Source organism: Peromyscus maniculatus, chromosome 12 (genome assembly GCF_049852395.1).
Source record: "Peromyscus maniculatus bairdii isolate BWxNUB_F1_BW_parent chromosome 12, HU_Pman_BW_mat_3.1, whole genome shotgun sequence".
Taxonomy (NCBI): domain Eukaryota; kingdom Metazoa; phylum Chordata; class Mammalia; order Rodentia; family Cricetidae; genus Peromyscus; species Peromyscus maniculatus.
The window spans coordinates 25,344,341-25,365,268 of record NC_134863.1 but is presented as its reverse complement, the minus strand read 5'-3'; the positions used below and the strand labels follow the sequence as shown (position 1 = coordinate 25,365,268).

Here is a 20,928-nt window from a genome sequence, read left to right as displayed (position 1 = left end):
GCAGACATGGTGGTACATGTCTGTAATTGCAACAATCAGGAGACTGAGGCGGGATTGGGTGAGAGAGGGTCTTTCTGATCTCAAGAACTAAGAATTAAGGCCAGTGGAAGATGGCAGGCCAAGCCTTCCTAGTTTATTGAATAAAACAGTGTTTCCCAGTGCTTGAGGGCAGTTACTGCACATAACCAGGTAGCTCCCCAATTCTGTGTCGTGGGTAGTGTTCTCAACTCCCGTTTTACTTAGCAAGAAAGCACGTAAACGTTCTGTGATGTGCGTAAACTTGGAAGCACACTGCTTCCAGCCCAGTCAATGATTCAGATTTTGCATGGTCCCAATAGACCTTTCTCCTAATTATAGTGAATGATGGAGAAAGCACGGAATGAGGTAATCATTACCTAAATAGTGGAGGCCCACAGAATTCTCCCCAGGAGCCCCGGGGGCTGTGCTCTGGCAGGCCAGCTGTACATTTTGATACACTCGAGATGATGATGCAGTAAGAGAACAGGACCAGGCTTCTGCTTACAGACACGTGTGCAGGCATCCCTCCTGAGACCTGATTAGAAAGGAGTGCCAATCTTCCCTCCCAAGACCCGATTAGGAAGGAGTGTGTGACTCTGTCCAGTCTACTGAAATGCATGCTACACCCATCAGTGTATGCTGGGCCGCAGATGGTAATCCACACTTAAACAGTTGTTGCAGTAAACACTGATAAAGACTCCCTAATTGTGCCTGCCCTGAAACTCCTTCATACAGGGGTCTACCATGGCGGCTTTTCCTGGCTGTACCTCTTTAATGCTTACACCTGGAACTTTGCATCTTTTTTTTTTTTTTTTTTTTTGAGCTGAGGACCAAACCCAGGACCTTGCGCTCGCTAGGCAAGCACTCGACCACTGAGCTAAATCCCCAACCCCGACTTTGCATCTTATACCCAGTAAAGCGAAGCAGAACTCACACCTTCCCCTCCAAGCCTTCATTCTGCCTTTTGCTTGGCTCTCACCTGCTGTTTCCATTCTCTCAGTCGTTTCCCAGCTAGGCTCGTCCCTCAGCTCCACATCCGTTTCGCTCTGGTTTGACTTTGGCCTCAAAATGGTTTCTGAGTGAGATGGGACACCTTCGGCCTGCCCCTTTCAAATCTGTTTGCTATGGTCCCCACATGCACCTCAGGGATGGAGTCTGAATTTTGAACATTTAAGTTGATTCAATACAGCCACGTTTCAACTTCTTCAGAGTGACAGCCTCGCTCCACTGAGCCGTCTAGAGAGCATGCACCCCATCTCCCTTCCCTGTTTTGTCCCCTCCTCTTCCACAGAGACCTGTGACCCTACACTCACGTATTCTGAGTCCTACCTGTTCCCAAGGCTTCGCACATGCTTCCTCCTGGCAGATTTAAATGTCAGAGTGACAGCCAGCTCCCTTCTGAAGCTCTTTAAATACACACACACACACACACACACACACACACACACACACACACACACACACACACACACAGACTCTAGCGGAAATGCTGGTACCCAGCAGGCCTCCGCATCCCTGTGGGATTCCTGAAGGTGAAGTAACTCATTCTTCTCACCCTGCAGCACTGCAGTCACCCATTGAGTATCAGCGGAAGGAAAGGGGCACAGCTGTGGTCCGCTCCCAGCCCCCCAGGGTCCCACAAGCCAGCCCCAGACCCTACTCTTCTGTCCCTGTGGGCTCAGAGAAGCCCCCCAAGGGCTCCGGCTACAACCCGCCTCTGCCACCCCTGAAGATATCTACCTCCAATGGCAGTCCAGGGTTCGACCACCACCAGCCTGGGGATAAGTTTGAAGCCAGCAAGGTAAGCGGCAGCTTGTTATGCATTCCCTTGCCACCTCGAAGACCTCAGAGGTCACTTTAGGGAACAGCCTATCTTCCCGTCGATGATTGCAGCAGGAGCAATCCATTAAGTGTAATCAAATCTCACTTAATTTTTTTCTTTCTTCCCTTGTAATTAACTGAAGCCAGTTTCCTCTGGCTGGGGCACTGTGTGTCAAAGGACTGTTAATATCTAAATGTGGAGGATTCTTGTGCCAATGGGAACCACAGCTCCTGTTTTCCATATTAGAAAGAGACAGCCCCTTCTAACAATGATGTGCATCAGCCCTCCATTGGCTGATGTAGCAAGAGGAAGCAGATCATTGATGAGCACCTGCCGGAGCTAGGCTCCATAGGCCATACTTCAAACACCCCTGAGGGCCTTTGTGCCACAGACGGCCTGCACAGCTGGGTCTGCACAGCTGGCGGCATCCTAAACCACAGTGGGGTCAGGAGAGAAATGGGAAAATGCTGGGTTAGAAATCAGGTGACTTGGTTTCTACTCCAAGCTCTGAACTTCACTCACTATTTAAATCTTAAGAGATTTTGCCCATCAGGGCTAAGTATTCTCCAGAACTCCTTAGGTCTTAGGAATCGGAACACCTGCTTTTCTTACCTATGCGGTCTGATTTATAGGCATGTTTCTTTTCCCAAATCGTTAGTTGATGCCGATTTTGTTCAAATGAATGGTTAATGTGTAAGTTCGGTCCTGTAATACGGTAACCAACCCCACCTATTTCATCATATCACCTGAAATAATTTTCTGCCCTAGAAAAACCCTGCCCGTGTGAATCAGTTGAAGTCACTTTGGCATTTTGTCAGCCATATGGAAGATTTTCTGGCTCTCACCATGCCTTAGGAGGCAGCCTGGCCTCCCGGGGAGTTACAGGTCTGTCTAGACACAGCTGCCCGGGTATAGACTCGCATGAAGAGGTCACGTGGGCAGCACCTCCTGTATTAATAAGTACAGCGGTGGGGAGACATCAGGAATTCGGTTTTGCAGGGTAGCCCAGGGCCTTATTCTTACTCCTGTGACAGAGAGGGTCAGGATGAGGCGCACAGGCAAGTGATGATGCTTCTTAAAAGGATACAGAAGTGAGCTGGGCATGGTGGTGCATGCCTGTGATCCCAGCACTTGGAGAGGCTGAGGTGTAAGGATCACAAGTCCAAGGTCCTGGATTACATGTCAAGTGAGGTCTCAAAAAAAGAGGGGGAAATGTAGCCTCCCAGGGTCTATGTTCTTTCCATAGAGGATGATTATGACCTTTGCCCTGACCTCACTCTGCCCAAGTGCTTATGTGTCCCTGTGCTGATAACAGGTTCTTCCTGCCATCAGCAAGAGGATGCCATCAGGAAGGCTGCATGCTAGGAAGGAGCTTCCCAGGTTGAATGTGTGTCCATAGCTTTCCCTGAGCATCATCTGAAGCCGTTCGCTTTGGTTATAACACTGTATTGCTTTAAAATGTGCTTTCAGAGCATGTTCATGAAAATGTCCTCACTCAGGAGGGTTCTGCTTGCTCTGTATCCTGCCAGTGGGCCATCTGGCCATTAGCCATGCCACGGGGTGCAGAGCAGGCCTGTGTGAACCACCCTGTGTCTGTCTGCCCTCTGCCCGTCTCCTAGCAGAACGACCTGGGAGGCTGCAATGGGACCTCATCCATGGCTGTAATCAAAGATTACTATGCACTGAAGGAGAACGAGATTTGCGTGAGCCAAGGTGAGGTGGTCCAGGTCCTCGCCGTCAACCAGCAGAACATGTGCCTGGTGTACCAGCCTGCCAGCGACCATTCCCCAGCAGCGGAAGGCTGGGTCCCAGGCAGCATCCTGGCCCCCCTCACCAAAGCCTCGGCAGAGAATAGTGACGGCAGCATCAAGTAAGTGCCTCCATGGCTTCCCGGGAGAGAAGTATGTGGATTAAAACAAAAAAAATCAAAACCAAAAGAACACAAAATGCAAACACAGTAGGGAATCATTGCTGCTTGTTCATGATGACGCCGGTGGGATCAGGGTGTGAGTGATGTAAGGGAGCTGCTTGGAGCTCGGGGTGTCTAGGCTAGATTGCTCTGGGGTCACGGTGGTGGTGGTGATGGTGGTGATGGTGAATTTTCTTTCCCTTTCATTTATAATTTTCTGTTCATTTTTCCCCTTCTTTTTTTCCCTCCACTCGTTAAGAAAAGAACCCTACTGAAACCCTAGGTGACAAAAGACTTGCCTTCCGTTGCTACATTTGACCCACCACGGGACTCACTGGACTGGACTTCTATTTATATTGTATGAAGTTACTGATATATATATATATTTTTTGAATGACACCCCAAAATAACCTTAGCACAAATGCCAGGCCTGGACAGGCCAGAGCCTGCTGCTTCTCCCAAAAGAGAGGGAATTTTTTTTCTTTTTTTTTTTCTTTTTTTTTTTGGTTGTCCATGGCAATTCCTCTGTACAGATTGTAACTTTTTATTTTTATTTCTCTCCTCCCCTGTCACTTTAATATATGTTCATGGTAATTTGTAAGATATTTCTTTTCCTTATTTTGGTTGCAGAAACCCTTCTGAACACATTCCTGTATAAAGCATTTTGCACTATTTAAAGAAACCCATATGGATGAAGTCAGGTTGTGCAATATGATGAGGAGCCACAATTTTTATCATTGTACCTGTAATGTAACTAATAATTTTAAATGTACTATTTTAAATATGTAAAATAAATTTTCACCATGAGCATGTTTTAATGACGTTAAAGGCTAGTGGACCCTTTCTCCCCATCTCATTATTCTCAGACTTTTGAGTGTGAAAATGATTTTTTCCCCTTTCTTTTCTGTATTTTACGGGTTGGTTGACTACACTGGCAGCTTTTTCCTGTATAAAAAGTGCCTTTGTGGCTAAATCTTGGACCCTGCCCTTTCCTCTAAACATCCCCCTCTGGGTTTTCTCTGACTTCAGCAAAGGGGAATGATACCAAGTCGATGCAGTCCGGAGGGTTCCCAGCAACAGGGCGGCCTTGTGGTGCTGATGTCGACGGGTCACCCGTCTAGCGTAGGGCGGTGTTAGCCTGCTTTTCTCACAGCTCCCCATGCTTCATGCTCACCCCATGGGAGGGTCCAAGGAACTACCTTGAGAGAGGGGACAGAGCAGGGACACCAGCAGAACTGCCCTGCTTTGGCCCTCCTCTGTCAAGGACTAGAAGCTGCTGATTGTCACCTGGCCTCTCCAAGTGACCACAGAAATCAGAAGTGGCCCCCCGCGGTGAAACAGGCCCAGGCTCTTTTAGCCTAGAGATGCATATTTCAGGAAAAGGCCACAGAGCCCTGACAGCAGAGGAATCTCATTGAGGTAGCTCTTAATGGGCAGGGCTTTTGTTACCTAGGCACCGGGCCACCTTCCTCCTTACCTTTGGATGTCTTGGTCACGGGGTAAAGGGACAAACAGGACAGATAGATGCACCCACTAGCCACTTGGGTTCCTTGCCAGCCCGAGTTTCACAGGGATTGGTGGCGCTGGAGATGAGCAACTGACTGGATGTGGTGTTAGTGTTTATCAGCAGAGACCACTCACTCCTCCTTCTCTTGGGCCTGCATGGCCACGAGGAGTCAGAATTGGTGACGATGCCTACAGGATAAATGTCCCAGAAAAACTGTGTCCACATCAGTCACTGGACTTGTGGCCAAGGGATGGAAGGTCCCCAAACCACGGTGACGTGTTCTTCTGGGAAGAAGAGTTTGAAATTGAACCTCTCCGGCCACTTGTGCTCCTGGACACTATTTTTAACGTCTTTTTTTTTTTTTTTTTCCTCACCAAGCACCCTGCAGAGACCAGAGGGTGGCAATAAACAGGCATGAACCCCACATGTGTGCAGACATACAGTACTTTCCGCCCTGGAATTCTTTTCAGCAGGGACCTCCCTGCCTCCCTGATAGTCCCAGGGGAGCCAGGGACATGGATTTGGGAATAAACCATAAGAGACAAAAAAAAAAGTCTGCATTCAAGAGTGATACCCTCTAGGGTCACTATGTCCGATTCTCACTGGGGTAGAGGAGTTGGAGCCAGGTGCTCCGGGAAGTCCGGGAAGAGCTTCTGGTCAGGGGCCGTGAGATGAGCTCTGGCCTTTGGAAGGGCCCCCCGCTTCCCACAACACGCAAGAACACAATTGCGGTGGTGTTTGCCTCTTGGGGTTAATTGTTGAGGCTGTAAGTTAGGGGGACACATGTTCTAGAACACCTGCACCAGGTTCCTTAGACGCCTGGTGGCTCTGGAGTGCTGTGGAGGAGGGAGGGGCTGGCTAGTACAGTTGGAAGTCTTTCCCTCCTAAATCTCCCCCACCTCTCCCTTCAGGAAGGTTCTCTTCCTCAAGCCCTGTCTGCGGAGCCCCATGTTTAACCGGGGAACACAGGCCGCAGTCCATGCAAGAACTAATTTCATGCAAACCCTGTGACCATGACACACAGCTGCTGCTCGGGCCCCTGATGCTGCTTGGGTCTTGGCCTTTGCTGTCCTTGACTCTGACAGAGGTGGGACGCCAGGGCTCTCTGCTCTGGGCCTGACTTCTATCGCTAGCTGTGAAGTAGTGCCCAGACCCCAAGTGGGATCGAGGTCGGGTGGTGTCAAGGAGCACATTGCCACTGTCAAAGCCTCACTGGGAGCACACACTGGGCCTTGTTCCAACAGGGAAACTCTAGCACCTTTTCCTGGCTGCCAGAGCCCTGTAGTCACGAGCACGGAGTGATGGGGAGGACACAGGCTGAAGCCTTGCCCTCAAGTATCCAGATACATGAGGGGTATGCATCCACTTACGAAGGCAACCTCCTCAGAAACCCTGGCAGTTCCCCAGGACTTGAGAGTGCCATGCCCCAGATACAAATAACAAAATAAGAACCTCAAAATCATTCTGTCGGGCCTTATTTACATAGGCGGTATTGTGGCTTGTTTGTACAAAATGAAATATATTTCCTTTATCTTTCCTATTCCATACCCCTTCCATCCTCCCTGCTCCACTATGCCCTTATCAAAACACCACCCCAATCCTTGAAGGCTTCATCGGATGATCAAAAATCTCCCTGGGTTTGGTGACCCGGTACCCATTTTTTTTTTCCCCCAAATGCTGCACTTTACCTGGTATACCTGGTATTCAGGAAGGGTCAGAAGTTCACCCTCACTTCCAGTTGGAGGTGACATCAGCGCCAGCCACCACAGGAGCTGGCACGGAAAGTCTGGGGCCCTGGAGCAGGCTTCACTGGAGCATCTCATCTGATAGACAATGGTGGTGAGCCCACCCACCACCTCACTCTGCCCCATCCTGCCATTTTGATTGGTGCATTTTTTGGTATAACAGGAAGTCATGTTCATGGCACACTCTACGCATGAGAAAGCGGGCGGAAGTGGAGAACACGGGTAAAAATGAAGCCACAGGGCCCCGTAAACCCAAGGATATTCTGGGCAACAAAGTCTCTGTTAAAGTGAGTAAGGTATTCCGGAACTGGGTCCCTCTCATCTCTTCCCACCTTGAGGCATTCTCACAGGCCGTTTCGGTGGGTGGGGAACTGATTACTTATTTATCTACTGCCCAGCGTGGGGACCCAAGGGGGAGTAGTTTAGCAGGATTTTGCATGCAAGATCAATTTGTTTTTTTTATTTTTTTATTTCTCCTGGCACCTTCAATTCAAGTAAGTACCTCTTGTTTCCTTTTCTTTTATGATTAAGCAGATGTTTTACCGCAAAATTATCTGCAGCATTCTCTCCTTAGAAATGCAAGATGCTTGGTCCATACTTAAACTTCTCAAAGCTACCCAACTCAGCAGCCTAGGTTTGGGAACACATTCAGGTTACAGGGTTACCCCCCAAACCCCTGATCTTGTGAAGGCAGTGGTTTGGCACTTAAGGGCCATCGTGTCCTTAGTAAAGTTTCATTTCTTTTCCCCAGAGTCCACAACATCACCTTTTTAAGCAATTCCCTTACATTCCCGCTGTGCGTGGAAAGAACAGGGAGGCACACTGGTAAAGCCCTGATGGTTTTTTTTAAATTATCTGCTACTTTGAACTCACCAACCACGAGCATGGCAGACCCCATCTGGAAACAGTGTGGATGTGACCTGCCTTGTTTAAGGTGACTCCTCTGAAATGCTTTACCTTGGGGACAGTGAAAAATCACGCACTGATTTCTCAATAGGTGCTTTGCCTTCCCAAGCAAAAGAGCTACCAAAACCTATTCACCGCCATCCTTTTTTTGGGGAAAAGAAATTGGGAAGCCCAGCCTCGCCGAAGAGGACAGTTTAAGTCCAGCACTCATGCTTCATTCTGCCCCCCCCCCATTGCTCCTTGTGGTGTGATAAGCAGGTGTCCACCATCCCTGCGGAAGCATGCTGCTGCCATGACGACCCACACGCCACCCGAAACGTCCCCGGTTGTTTCTCTGCCCGGTTTCCCATGCCCATGCTTCCCTGACATTCTTCCTCTAGCCGGACTACCGCGTTCTAACTGTGTTCTCTTTCTCCCCCCACTTCATGCTGCCAACCAAGGAGACGAACAGTTCCGAGGAGTCAGAATGTGATGATCTTGACCCTAATACTAGTATGGAGGTAGAAGCAGCTACGTTGTCCTATTTCCTATAATGATTGCCTTGTCCACTGTGTTCTGTAACAGGGACCTTGCTCGAGTCCAGGATGGATCACGCTCCTGTAATGTCAGGGGAATCGCAGGGTATCCCATCCCAACTAAAGCAAAGCAAAAACTAAATTCACCTCTGTGTGGGTAGGAAACTCTACTTTGGTCTCTTTTTAAAAACCAAACCTTGTGCTTCTCTTGAAAACTTGCCTAATATTTCCTTCATGAGAAGTTTTGGCTTTATGTAGAAAATGCCCAGCTTTATTATCTGAAACATAGAAAACAGCTGTCACTGATAGTTGGTTCACAGCTGAAGGGTAAGAGGCACTGGGTGGTTTGGTTTGGTTGTTTTTCTCTTTGTGGGTCCCTCTATTTTCTTTCCTCCTCCCCTGTTCCCTTTCCTCTTCCTCTTGATCTGCTGGGCTCTAGTCCTTCAGTGCTCTATGGTTTTTCTGCGTGACCCGGCTCCTAGCTACTCTGTGCTCCTGGTTAAGAACAAAGCAAGAAAGGATTAGCTCTAAGGCATTCCTTTGCCCACTCCCAGGGCCCAGGGCCAGTGACTATGGCTACCAAGTGAAGAGCCCACATAACACCTCCCTCCTGGAGCCTTGGTCTAGAGGCAGGGAGGAGCACACGGCAGAGCTTTCCCATGTCCTGGGTTTGCATGTGTAGGGGGTTGGAACGGCACCCTGCCATCTTGAACGTCCATTGCCAAGCCTCTAATTCTAGAAACCTGGCCCCTCCATGGTTTCCACACAAACTCACAAACCCTGGAAGAATCGGAGCAAGCGTGAGCTAGCTTGCCTTGGCATTTCAGAGTAGATTGAAATGTCTGTTTCCAAAAGACATTTTGGAATGTCATTTAGATGGGATCTGTATCCCCTCCCTAGCACTAGCTTGAAAATGACAGATTTCCTCTAATGCAAAATAATTTCTAAATGTATTTTTGACAATTTCATACGTGTATATAGTATATTTTTATCACATCGATCCCCATTACTCTTAGCCCCCTCCCACTCCCTCTGTACCCCTCCTTCCCAGTAAGTCGCCTTCCCATGTTCACAGTTGTTTTATTCTTAAATACCCACTGAGTTTAGTTAGAGCTCCTCGGACGAGCATGGGTGCAGGGTTATTTACTGGAGCATGGGCAACTTATCTATCAGTGACTACCCCCTTGAAGAAAAAGGGCAACCCCACCCCCACCCCAGCAATGACAATAACTCCTCAGGAGTAGGGCCTTACGTGTCCCCACCTCCCGCTGCCCGATGTAATGTTGTCAGGCCCAGTCTTGAGCAGATAACCACAGCGACAGCCATATGGAGTCCTCCACAGCCTCCAGATCTTACAAACATGGCTACAAATGTAAATACTTAGAAGACATGTGACATGTCCATTTAGTGTAACAACAGTAGTAGGTTACCCCCAAACCCTTTCTTATATATATGGAGCCCTAAACTTTTCACCTACTGAGGTAGATTATTATTATTATTATTTGGCATAGTCCCTAAGGAGCCCACTACCATATTATGAAAGCAACTAAAAACCCCAAGGGAGACGGTGCATCCTAAGAGTGGGTGGATCAGCTGTGGGAGAAGCCAGCGGAGTTGAACTGAGCTGGGAGGCCGGTGGTTGAAAGTGGGAACTCTGCCAGAGTAAAACAGTGCCCTGTGGGTGTGGGTTCTGCCACAGAGCCACGTCTGGCAGGTGTGGATCAGTAAAACACTCTGATGTGGGAGGAAGTGGTGACTGCATTCATACCTTAAATGTGTCTTAGAGATGAGGGAGCTAGGGGGGGTCCTGACCCTGCTTTCCTTGCATTTCCTAAGACAGGCACCTGCATACATGGCTCCCACACCTGCATGCATGGCTCCCACACCTGTCAGTGTTTAGATACAGGTGGCACGTTATCACCATGCCTAGATGTTGCCGGCATGTCCTGAAGGAGTCAGCTGCATGCAGAGGAAGGCCAGACAGGGGGAGGGGAGGAGCCAGGTATCTGTGTTCCAGAATGACATTCCCACCCTGTGAAAGAAGAGGTGGATACAGAGGGATGTGCAGTGGTCATCCACTGAGAAAGTTAATTGGTCTAGTCAGATGCTCCATACTACACTTACAATAGAAGGACAACACACACACACACACACACACACACACACACACACACACACACACACTTTAGCCCTGCTTGCAAGTTGAACCCCTTTTTTAGGTTCCTAATATTCAAAGCTGGGTATCCTCTTAGTGAACCGAGTGACATCGGTCCCTGGGAGGTACTACTGGCTACCCAAGGCTATTCTTTTTTTGTTTTTGTTTTTGTTTTTCGAGACAGGGTTTCTCTGTGTAGCTTTGCGCCTTTCCTGGAACTCACTCTGTAGCCCAGGCTGGCCTCAAACTCACAGAGCTCCACCTGCCTCTGCTTCCCGAGTGCTGGGATTAAAGGCGTGCGCTGCTGCTGCTGCTGCTGCTGCCGCCGCCGCCGCCGCCGCCGCCGCCGCCGCCGCCGCCGCCACCCGGCCCAAGGCTATTCTTGCTGGCAGAAGAAAGCCCCAAAGCGTGCTACTACATGAACAGAAAGGTTTTTTGTTTTGTTTTTTTTTTTAATTTTTTTAATCTTTTTTTAATTTATTTATTTTCAGAGCTGAGGACCGAACCCAGGGCCTTGCACTTGCTAGGCAAGCGCTCTACCACTGAGCTAAATCCCCAACCCCCAGAAAGTTTTTAAATACATTAACTGAGGTGCAAAGCTGCCTCTAGACAGACAGCTCAGCTAGCCCAAACCTCAAGGGGGGTTGGAAGCTGTGAATGCGCTGGCTGCTCCAACGTGTCCAAAGCAGCTGCCCCACAGCCCTTGCCCCTTGTCCGTGTGTCCAAGTGTCCATGCGCTTTCTAAATGTGTCATCCTGATGGGAGCTTAGCCACTTCAGATACAAAGAGCAAGTAGGATCTGGAACCTCAAGCCGCTCAGCATGAGGGATAGGAAAATGGAACTTTATTGCAGCAAAGAAAATGGCTAGAAGTGCGTGCTAAAGACCAGTTGAAATCCGGGTGGCGGCGCCTCCTCCAAAGGGCCTCTTGCTGCTAAGGTGATAGTTAGGGGTCTGTTTCCAAAGTCCCCTAGGCCTCACCTTGTCCTTTGGAAGTGTGTTCTAGCCTCAGTGAGCTGAACAATAGCTCCCTCTAGTCTATACTCAGCCTCCGTGCCTGGGACCCCAAAACCTGGCACTGTGCACCCAGGTGCTTGCTCCATGCCTGGTCTCCCAATGTGAAGTTCCGCCCTGCTGACTGACCATCCTTGACCTGACGGACAGCAGCATGTTCATCCTGGAGCACACTGTGAACTGACTCATCTGCCTCCACGGAAATGACATCACCAAAGCATCTTCTCCCTTCTCTCAACAGGGGACTGTTTTCCTTTAAGGGACAGTTTCCTGGGGCCGTTACACCAGATGCATCCTATCCAAGCATATATTTGTCTGGCCACCGTACTTTAAGAAGACATAGGCTGTCCTTGAAAGCAGTTTAAGAGGACAATAAGGCACGCTGAATCCTTGGATTTAACTGGCCACTTACATTAAGGGAAGCTGTTGACACTACTATTCCAAGTCTTTTTCCTTTCCTTCCCCTGTCAACCAATGCTTGTGGATAGTCACACACACACACACACACACACACACACACACACACACACACACACACACCGCTCCCAGCACTGCAGGCCATACCACCGGCCACAGCAGGACTGGCACAAGGTCCCTTCATTGCCCTCTCAGCTCGGCCATCTCTCCATCTGTCACCACACCACATGGGGAACTGCCTTAAAAATGAATGCCTGTAGTTCAGCATTCCCCTGCACTCTTGGGGGAAGGGAGTGAAGAGGACATTATATGTGCAAGAAATTTACATGCAAAAAAAAAAAAAAAAAAAAAAAAACGCCAAATGAGGGTAAAAATGAAACCCTAGGGTCTCTTGAGAACAGCTCTGTCCTCTCTCTCTCTCTCTCTCTCTCTCTCTCTCTCTCTCTCTCTCTCTCTCACACACACACACACACACACACACACACACACACACACACACACACACACAGAGCTTAGGCTTAGAGCCATCTGGCTGCCTGCCAGCTTCCTCAGTCCCATGACCACCCCGATCTCTACAAGTGACACTTCAGGCTAGAGCCAGGGCCCAAGTATCCAGGCCCAGCACCTGCCCCTAGCCAGGGCCTGTGTCTAATAAATCCTTTCTGGTCAGGGTTAGATTTCCCTTTGGACTCACAGTCCATGCCAGGAGGTCCCCACATCCATATCACCTCTGGAAAGCTGGGGAGGTCATTCCTGGGTTTTCACAGCTGCTCAACCTCACATTGCCCCCTGCCTGAATCACTCAATGGGGGTGAAAAGTCTGAACCCATTTCCAGACTTGGGCCTTTATCTCCAAGGATCAGAATTCTCAGCCCAGCTCTTACGTCAAACCAAATTAATTACACGCATTTTAATTTCTTTAATAAAGCTCCATGGCCCTCTTAGCAGAGGTCAGTCCATCAGAGTGAGAAGTTGCGATTCCAAAAGGACTCCCCCACCCCAGCCACTGCCGACTCTGGCCTCTTTCAGCTGCCAGTTGCCAGCTCTGGAGCTTAGGGAGCTAATAAGTGCCCTCAGCACTGTGGAGAAGGGTCCTGGAGGTGCCAAACCAAGATGCCTGAGAAAAAAAAAAAAAAAAGGAAGTTAACAGGGGAGGCTATTTCTAATCAAGGTAAAAATAGCATTTTCAGCGCAGCTTTGCGAAGCTGGAGCGATCCTGTGCTTTTGTTGACTCCTCGTACCACTTCGCAACGGCTGTGACCTAAATCGGCATCCTTACCATTGCAAGTGTGGAGTTCCGTGATGGGAAATGCCTGCGCCATGTTGTGCAGCCATCCCCACCCTTCATGTCTGGAAAGTTGCCATAATCTCAGACATGCTGTGTGCCCACCACACAACAGCTCCCCTCTCGCCTCCCATCTCCCTGGCTCTTGGACTTTTTAAAACAGGAAGTTGAGGTGCAGAAAGTTTAACTTGGGGCTGCAGAGATGGCTTGGCTCTCGAGGGCACTTGTTGCCCATCCAGAGGACCTGGGTTTGATTCCCAGCACCCACACGGCGGCTCACCGCCATCCATCACTCCAGTTCCAGGGGATCTGATGCCCTCTTCTGACCTCTGTGGGCACCAGGCATGCATGTGGCACACACACACACACACACACACACACAGAGAGAGAGACAGACATGCATGCAGGCAAACATGCACACCCATAAAATAATTTTTAAGCTGTAATTTTCAGTTCAAAAAAATAGAAGCTAGGACTAGGGGTCTGGCTCGGTCAGGAAAGTGCTATGCACACATGAGGACCTAAGTTTTGATCCCCCTGCATCACATAAAAAAGTGGGCACGGTGGCATCCACCAGTAACCCCAGAGCTGAGGAGACAGACAAGAAGATCTCTGGGTTTGCTGGGCAACCAGTCCAGCTGAATCAGTGGGCTCTCAGTCCCACGAGAGACCCCACATCAGAAATAAGTGGATAATAATTGAGGAAGACCCGCAGTGTTGACCTCTGACCTCCACATACACATACACACAGGTGCATGCTCATGAACATGTATGTATGTATACACTTGCACACTGATTTAAAAAGAAGTTGCCCTGAGGCACTTGCTCAGTTTCCCTGACCATTATCCCCCCCAGCCCCCCCCCCCATCACACACCAGCCTGTGGCAGCTTAGAATACACCCTTTCCGGGCTGGTTTTCATCTAAAGCACAGGTCCTGGGGGCCGAGAAGGCCTGTCTTCCACTGCCAGGCGCCCTGTGTGAGTGTGCGGTTCTGTCTGGCTCACCCAGCGGATTATCCTTTGCCCCGGTCCTGGCTTCCCAGAGCTGAACGATGACGGAAACAGAAGCCACTCAAAGGAATGGGACTAAACCAAAGTCAGAAAATCCTGGCCTCTGGATACCAGCAACTCTGTGGCCTTGGGCCAGTGAGCTTCCTGAGCTCTGGGTTTCTCTGCAGGCAGCTCACACTCCCCAGTGTGCGGGCCTTTAGATCCTGAACACCACATAGATCTAAGGGGGAATGTCAGGGGACTGGACCACATCTGCCTCCCAAAGCACCGAGACCATGACAGGACAAAGCGGAAGAAATGCTGTCTGCTGTTGAGTGGTGGCAGGGAGCAACTGAAGTGACCACTCAGTCCTGGGAACAACAGGGTGAACGCTCAGAGCTGGCACACACAACCCCCCAACCCCACAAAACACACACACACACACACACACACACACACACACACACACACACACAATTCTGGGTCCCAGCTGCCCGAGCCTCGAAGAACTAGCCTGTTTGCTCCTGCCTAAGACATTCTGGCATCCTCGTCTCAGATTCAGGGCTTCAGAATAACCTGGCCACACAGATGAAACGTCTACACCCCAGACGGGCGACTGACCCCTGGCATCGCCAGTACCTTTCCACCGAAGCCTGTTTTTGTATTTTAATAACAGAATCAATGAAAAGAACTCTTTAAAGAGAAAGAAACTGGAGTGCCCCATTCCTCTCCTTTTGACAAAACATTTGCTTTGTAATGGATCTGATGGATTTGGCAGCCAGACACGCTCCTCCTGCCCAGATTTGTCCTGATTCCCTATAAGGACTGATGGATGTTTACCACTGAAGTAGGGACCTTAGCTGAGGCAAGTCAGCCTTCCATCTTGTGCTCCGTCTGACCATAAGCGGAGGGCACGGTCGCTTCTCTGGGCTAGTTTTGTCGCTGACCAAGTTCCCGAGAAAAACTAATGTAAACGGGGGAACTTCTTTGCCTCACGGCTCCTGGGTTTCTGCCATTGTTCCTTCAGCCCTGATGCTCTGGGTCAGAGATGAGGCTGAAGATCGTGGCCACGGGAGAGTGTGGAAGAGCAGGCTAGTCACTCATGGCGGCCAGGAAACAGAAGTGGAGAATGTCCACACTAGAGGGCTGGCTGTCTCCTTGTCTCCTTTTTATTCAGTCTGTCATCCAGCAGGCTGTGGGATGGTGCCATCCACATTCAGAGCAGGTTACCCTAACCACCACCACCCTAACTAATCCTCTCTGGAAATGCCCTCACAGACACAGCTAGAGTTGTGCTTTCCAAACCTCCTAGGCACTTCTCAAATTCAAGTTGACAATAAGCATTAACAATCACTTTTTAGTGTGCCGCCACCAGGCATGGTGGCCCACGCCTTTAACCCCATCACTCAGGTGGCAGAGGCAGGCGGATCTCTAAATTTGAGGCCAGCCCGGGCTAAATTGAGTTCCAGGACAGCCAGGGCTACACAGAGAGACCCCCGTCTTGAAAAACAAAACAAACCCAAACCAATCACCTCTCTTAGAAAAAGCAGGGTCAGGGAAGTAAGATCACTCAGCCGGCGAAAGAGCAGGTCTTGCTATCGACCTGTGCCCTCCTCGCCTTGACCTGTGTCCATCAGGAAGTCTGGATGCAGAGGCTCAGGCTCTTCCTTGTTGCACATCTGCTTGTAGGGGGAGAATTTCTTCTTCGACAACTTTTATAATCCCTTGACTCGTGGGGTAATCGCTGGGCTTTGGGCACACCCTTTCCCAGTGACTCAGGAGCACAGCCGTTGCAGCCGGGGAGGTTAAGTCTATTTGACACTAGTTGGAAAGGTCTGAATTGGTTTCTTGGGCCGGCATCTTTCACTGTGCTCTTAGTCATGTGTGCCCTCAGGCACCTCACCCTAGTCTGAAGGCCTGGCCCGTCTCATTATGTCGTACACTCACAAGGGCACAGATGCCATTGACCTAGGAGTTTCCCTAAGAGTGTACCATTCGAGAAGACAAAGCCACCGCTCCCATTGACCTCTCTAGACCAGCATTCACGTACTGTCAAAGTTCACCTACAAGCTCAGGGAGCATTCCTCAATGATTCACAAAGCCAATCTCAGGGGGAAAAAAAAAAAGAAGAAGCAAGAAATCAATCCCACATAGACAGACCAAGTTCTCCAGCCACAAAGATGATTTGAAAAAAAGATTTGGAGGGAGCTGGAGAGGCAGGTACTGGAGTTTGAACCTATGTCAGGCAGCTTACAACTTCCTGTAACTCCAGCTCCAGGGCATTTAATACCTCTGACCTTCTTGGGCACCTACATCCATATGCATATCACACACACACACATACACACTTAAAAATAATAATAATAATAAATCTTTTAAAAAACTATTTGAGCCGGCTGGCAGTGGCGCACACCTTTAATCCCAGCACTCAGGAGGCAGAGCCAGGCAGATCTCTGTGAGTTTGAGGCCAGCCTGGTCTACAGAGCAAGATCCAGGACAGGCACCAAAACTACACAAAGAAACCCTGTCTCAAAAAAAAAAAAAAATTATTTGAGGGTCTGGAGAGATGGCTCAGAGGTTAAGAACACTGGCTGCTCTTCTAGAGGCCTTGAGTTCAATTCCCAGCACCCACTTGGCAGCTCACAACCTTCTGTGTGATCTGAGGCCCTCTCCTGGTCTGCAGATGTATGTGCAAACAAAACATCGATATACATAACATAAATAAATCTTTAAAAAAAATGAGTTGAGGTGGGTGGTGGTGGTGCACGCCTTTAATCCCAGGAGGCAAAGAGGTAGGTGAATCTCTAATTCAAGGCCAGCCTGGTCTACAGAGCTAGTTCCAGACAGCCAGGACTACACAAAGAAATCCTGTCTCCAAAAAGCAGGAAATTGGAAAACTGGTGTAGTCAGATTGAAATAATGATAACTAAACATTAACTAAATCCCTTCCTTCCCTGCACTCAGATTTACTTGTAGTAAACATAAAACCAATAGACTTGAAGGGGTGAAGCAGAGGATTTTGTTTCACTCGGGGTAGCTCTAGATGGTTCGGAGCATTCAGTTTGAGTTTCCTGCAGCCATCTCTATCCATTAGCGTCCTTCGTATGCCGTTTGCATGTACTTTGGGATTGGGTGGTGAGGGGTTAGGACAAAAGGACGCCAGGTCATTTTCAGTTGACAAATGGTTTTCCAGACAGAGTCGCTCCCTCTTTCTTGGAGTCAGATTCTTGGGCATTAACCGGCAAGCAAAACCAGGTGCCAGCTCTCTTCAAACTCAGCTTGTTATTCAATCATGGTTGGTTTTACCTGTACCATTTCCCCTGGCCCTCGCTGCCGTCCCATTTTGAAGGAAAACATCAGAAGGAACTTAAACCGCTTTGGCGATTCAGGCTTATGGCCTCAGGAAACCCTGGCACTTGCTGCCCTCTGCTGTTCATTAAAACCAGAACCCCAGCACTCCATCTCTGCCTCTACCCCCCACACACACACACACACACCAACTTTACCCAGCATTCTCTTTCTCCTGCATCTCTTAGAGCGAGACTGCATTTTGTATGAACAACACCATTTCTATTTCACATTTTAGTTCTCCGTGGCTTCCCATCCGTCACTTTATGTTAACTGCCCACCTTTGTAAAGAAAAGAAGCAAACATTCAATTTTAAGAAACATCTGAGACTTAGGATAAGAACCTCAGATTCCTGCATGTGCCAACAATGGTCACTAGACAAGACAGCCAGGAGACCCAAATTCCAGTCCAGTAATTGAGTGACCTCCGTGAATCTGATTCAAAGAAACTTTGACCCATTCTACAAAAGAGGCTGTGTTTAACACCGTGATTGATAACAGGTGAAGGGACATAAAACACAGAAGGGTTGCCACTTGCAACCTGGTGGCTGGTGAGCATATGCAATACAGATAAGATGCTATGACACACGGCAGCTTGTGACCAGAGCCCCCAACGTTACCAGCCTCTGAAAGAGCACAGAGGAAGGAAGACCACCGATTGACTGGATCACGGACTTGGACTGACCAATGGGATTCCCAATTTATAGAAAACAAAAGGCATTCCAGTTTCTGGGGAAAATGTGTTCTTATCTTATCTCCCCCTTAATTAGAATCCCAACCACTAAAAATTGGCAATGATTTGACAAATACAGAATACCACATGCCAAGTTCGGTGCTAAATTTGGAGGCAATAATAGTGAAGAAGGCAATCAGTCATGGGCCTGGGAGCCGTAGAGATCCATAGACAAATCCTAAGTAGACCACCTTGGGAGAACAGTGTCATGGCCGTCTCCTGTCCATACCTGGATTTGCTTCAGAGAGGACAAGGAAAGAATCGTCTGGGGCTGTGGTCCACAGTCACAGCTAGCAAAAACATTGGTGTGGACCTTGCCCTGCTTCTTAGTCACTGCTGGAAGTTTATAGAGGACTGGAAGGAAATGGGACAGAGGTAGCCAGCTGAGCCGGTGTGCCTTTGACATCAACGACAAAGTGCAGTGCTTTCCCCAGGCACCGCCCACTGCACTCTACACTGTGATGGACAGAGTGCTGAGCTAATCAAAGACGCCAAGAGCCAGCCCTCTGTCACTGTAGGATCTCACACTTCACTTCCCTGTCTCATTTAGGAGACAGGGATCAGCCATACTACCTCTGTATTCCTCCAGGGCTTTGCGGGATCCCAGGGAGGTGTTGGTGAGACGTTTCTACCGCTTAGATGAATCTGCCCAGGTCAGGGCTGATATTACCAGATAAAGAACCTACGGTTAAGCTTCTCCCCAGCATCCCCACTAAATCTACACCCTAATTAGGAATACTCATTTCTTAAACAGAGCATGTATTCACTAGCATCCATGACACAGTTAGGTTCCCATGATGAGAAAGAGGAGTAAGACACCCTCTCTGCAGCCAGCTGGGGTGTGTTCTCATAGAAGTACTGCCTCGGTACAGGCTTTTGAAGCCTCACTTCAGTTTTTCTTGCTAGGACCTGAGAAGGTAGCTCCGTGGTGGTGTGCTTGCCCAGCGTGCAAAATCCTGGGTTCCGTGTCTCGTGCCTCAAGTATATGTGAAATATACCTTCCACATGTTCCCTTGTCCCCTCTATGAGACTGCTGGCAGGGACTTCATAGCCTTCTCTCTGGGGAATCTGGGCCACCAAAGAGTCTGTCGGGCAGCATCCTCAGGGGGCTTTCTCCCCCAGAGTCCTGACTGAGTCAGGGGAAGGGGAGGGAGCAGAGTTCAGAGCTCCGTTGTCTGTTGAGGGCTGGTCCTCACTGTACATAAACTTAGAATGCAAATATCACCGAACCCCATCTTCCCCACTGTACTGACGCCTGTGGGTGGCAGTGTGCCAGTCCACCTTGTTCCCTCCTGGCACCGCCACCCAACCAAGGGTCGGTTCCATAAATCTTTACCGACATCAAACAACCCTTCCATGTTGGCATCACAATCCTCAATTTACAGACAACTGAGTCCCACATTGTTTAAGAATAGCAGCCAGGCTGGGTGGCGGTGGCACACGCCTTTAATACCAGCACTTGGAAGGCAGAGACAAGCAGATCTCTGTGAGTTCGAGGCCAGCCTGTTCTACATATCGAGTTCCAGGATAGCCAGGGCTACATAACGATATCCTGAGGGAGAGGGGGAAGAAAAAGAGAGAAGGGGAAGAGAAAAGAGAAACACTATATGCTGTTATAATAAATACAGAAAGTAGGGCCTATATCTTCGATTTCTGTGTCCACAGAACCACACACAGATCAGCCAGTCTTTCTTAAGTGGAGAGAAAAGCCTCCTGTAAGCCCAGCTCTGAGTAATCACCATCAATATCTGGAAATATTCTTAGCCTCTTCTCTTGTCTGCCAAATAACTTTTTCGCCTACCTCGCCTAAGCCAGGCTGATCAATGAACGACCTCTTTCGCGCCCCCTGCTGGTGCCGTGGTGCTGGTGCTGTCGTAGTTCATTGATCGCGCTGAGTAAAGTTTTGCATCCCTCTCACACACAGGAGTCTCTTAGGTGCGAGACTCAATAGCTTTACTTACAACATCCTTGCATGTGTCACTCATCTACAAAAGCCTCAGGGGCTGGAACCTTGCAGGTGGAAGATCCGTTTCTTTGCACAGACCAGATCATCCACCACTGGTCCTTCAACAAGGCTGCCTGGCAATTTGCCTGAATGAGGCTTTAAAAGGGGGGGGGGGGGGGGGGGCGGGCGGCGGTGGCGCATGCCTTTAATCCCAGCACTTGGAAGGCAGAGCCAGGCGGATCTCTATGAGTTCAAGGCCAGCCTAGTCTACAAAGCGAGATCCAGGACAGGGACTAAAACTACACAGAGAAACCCTGTCTCAAAAACCCAAAAAGGGAGGGGGGGGGTGTTGGGGGAGCTGTCCCTCCTAACTTCCGGGAGCTTCTGCAGTGGACAGTTAATACCGAGACCCGCAGCTGGTAAGGGTTCTGAGCAGGAATAACTGTGGAGTGCTCAACCCTAAATGAGAACTCTACCGCAGCCCCTCCCCCACGAGGGAACACCGCAGAAGAGAAACAGAAAGATGATCAGGGCCATTGAGGGAAGTGGCTATAAAAAAGTGTCTCGTGGGCACGCGGCGGAATTGCCTTCATGATTTCACAGCAGCGGTGGCTGTGACCA

At 49.3% G+C, this 20,928-nt stretch overlaps 1 protein-coding gene across 35 annotated transcripts in view; it reads left to right on the top strand.

Moving 5' to 3' along the window:
- The window catches only part of Kalrn (kalirin RhoGEF kinase), a 605,995-nt gene that overhangs the window by 561,224 nt on the left and 23,843 nt on the right, over positions 1 to 20,928 (top strand). For 12 of the 35 annotated variants that reach the window (XM_015993393.3, XM_042259218.2, XM_015993398.3 and 9 more), the window contains 4 exons: positions 1,581 to 1,819; positions 3,460 to 3,710; positions 7,165 to 7,288; positions 8,348 to 8,407. In XM_015993393.3, coding sequence (XP_015848879.1) covers positions 1,581 to 1,819; positions 3,460 to 3,710; positions 7,165 to 7,288; positions 8,348 to 8,407 — 674 coding nt within the window. Of the gene's footprint in view, positions 1 to 1,580; positions 1,820 to 3,459; positions 3,715 to 4,008; positions 4,571 to 7,164; positions 7,289 to 8,347; positions 8,408 to 20,928 lie in introns of those variants that run through there. The other 23 variants (XM_042259217.2, XM_015993396.3, XM_015993392.3 and 20 more) reach the window with 6 other exon arrangements.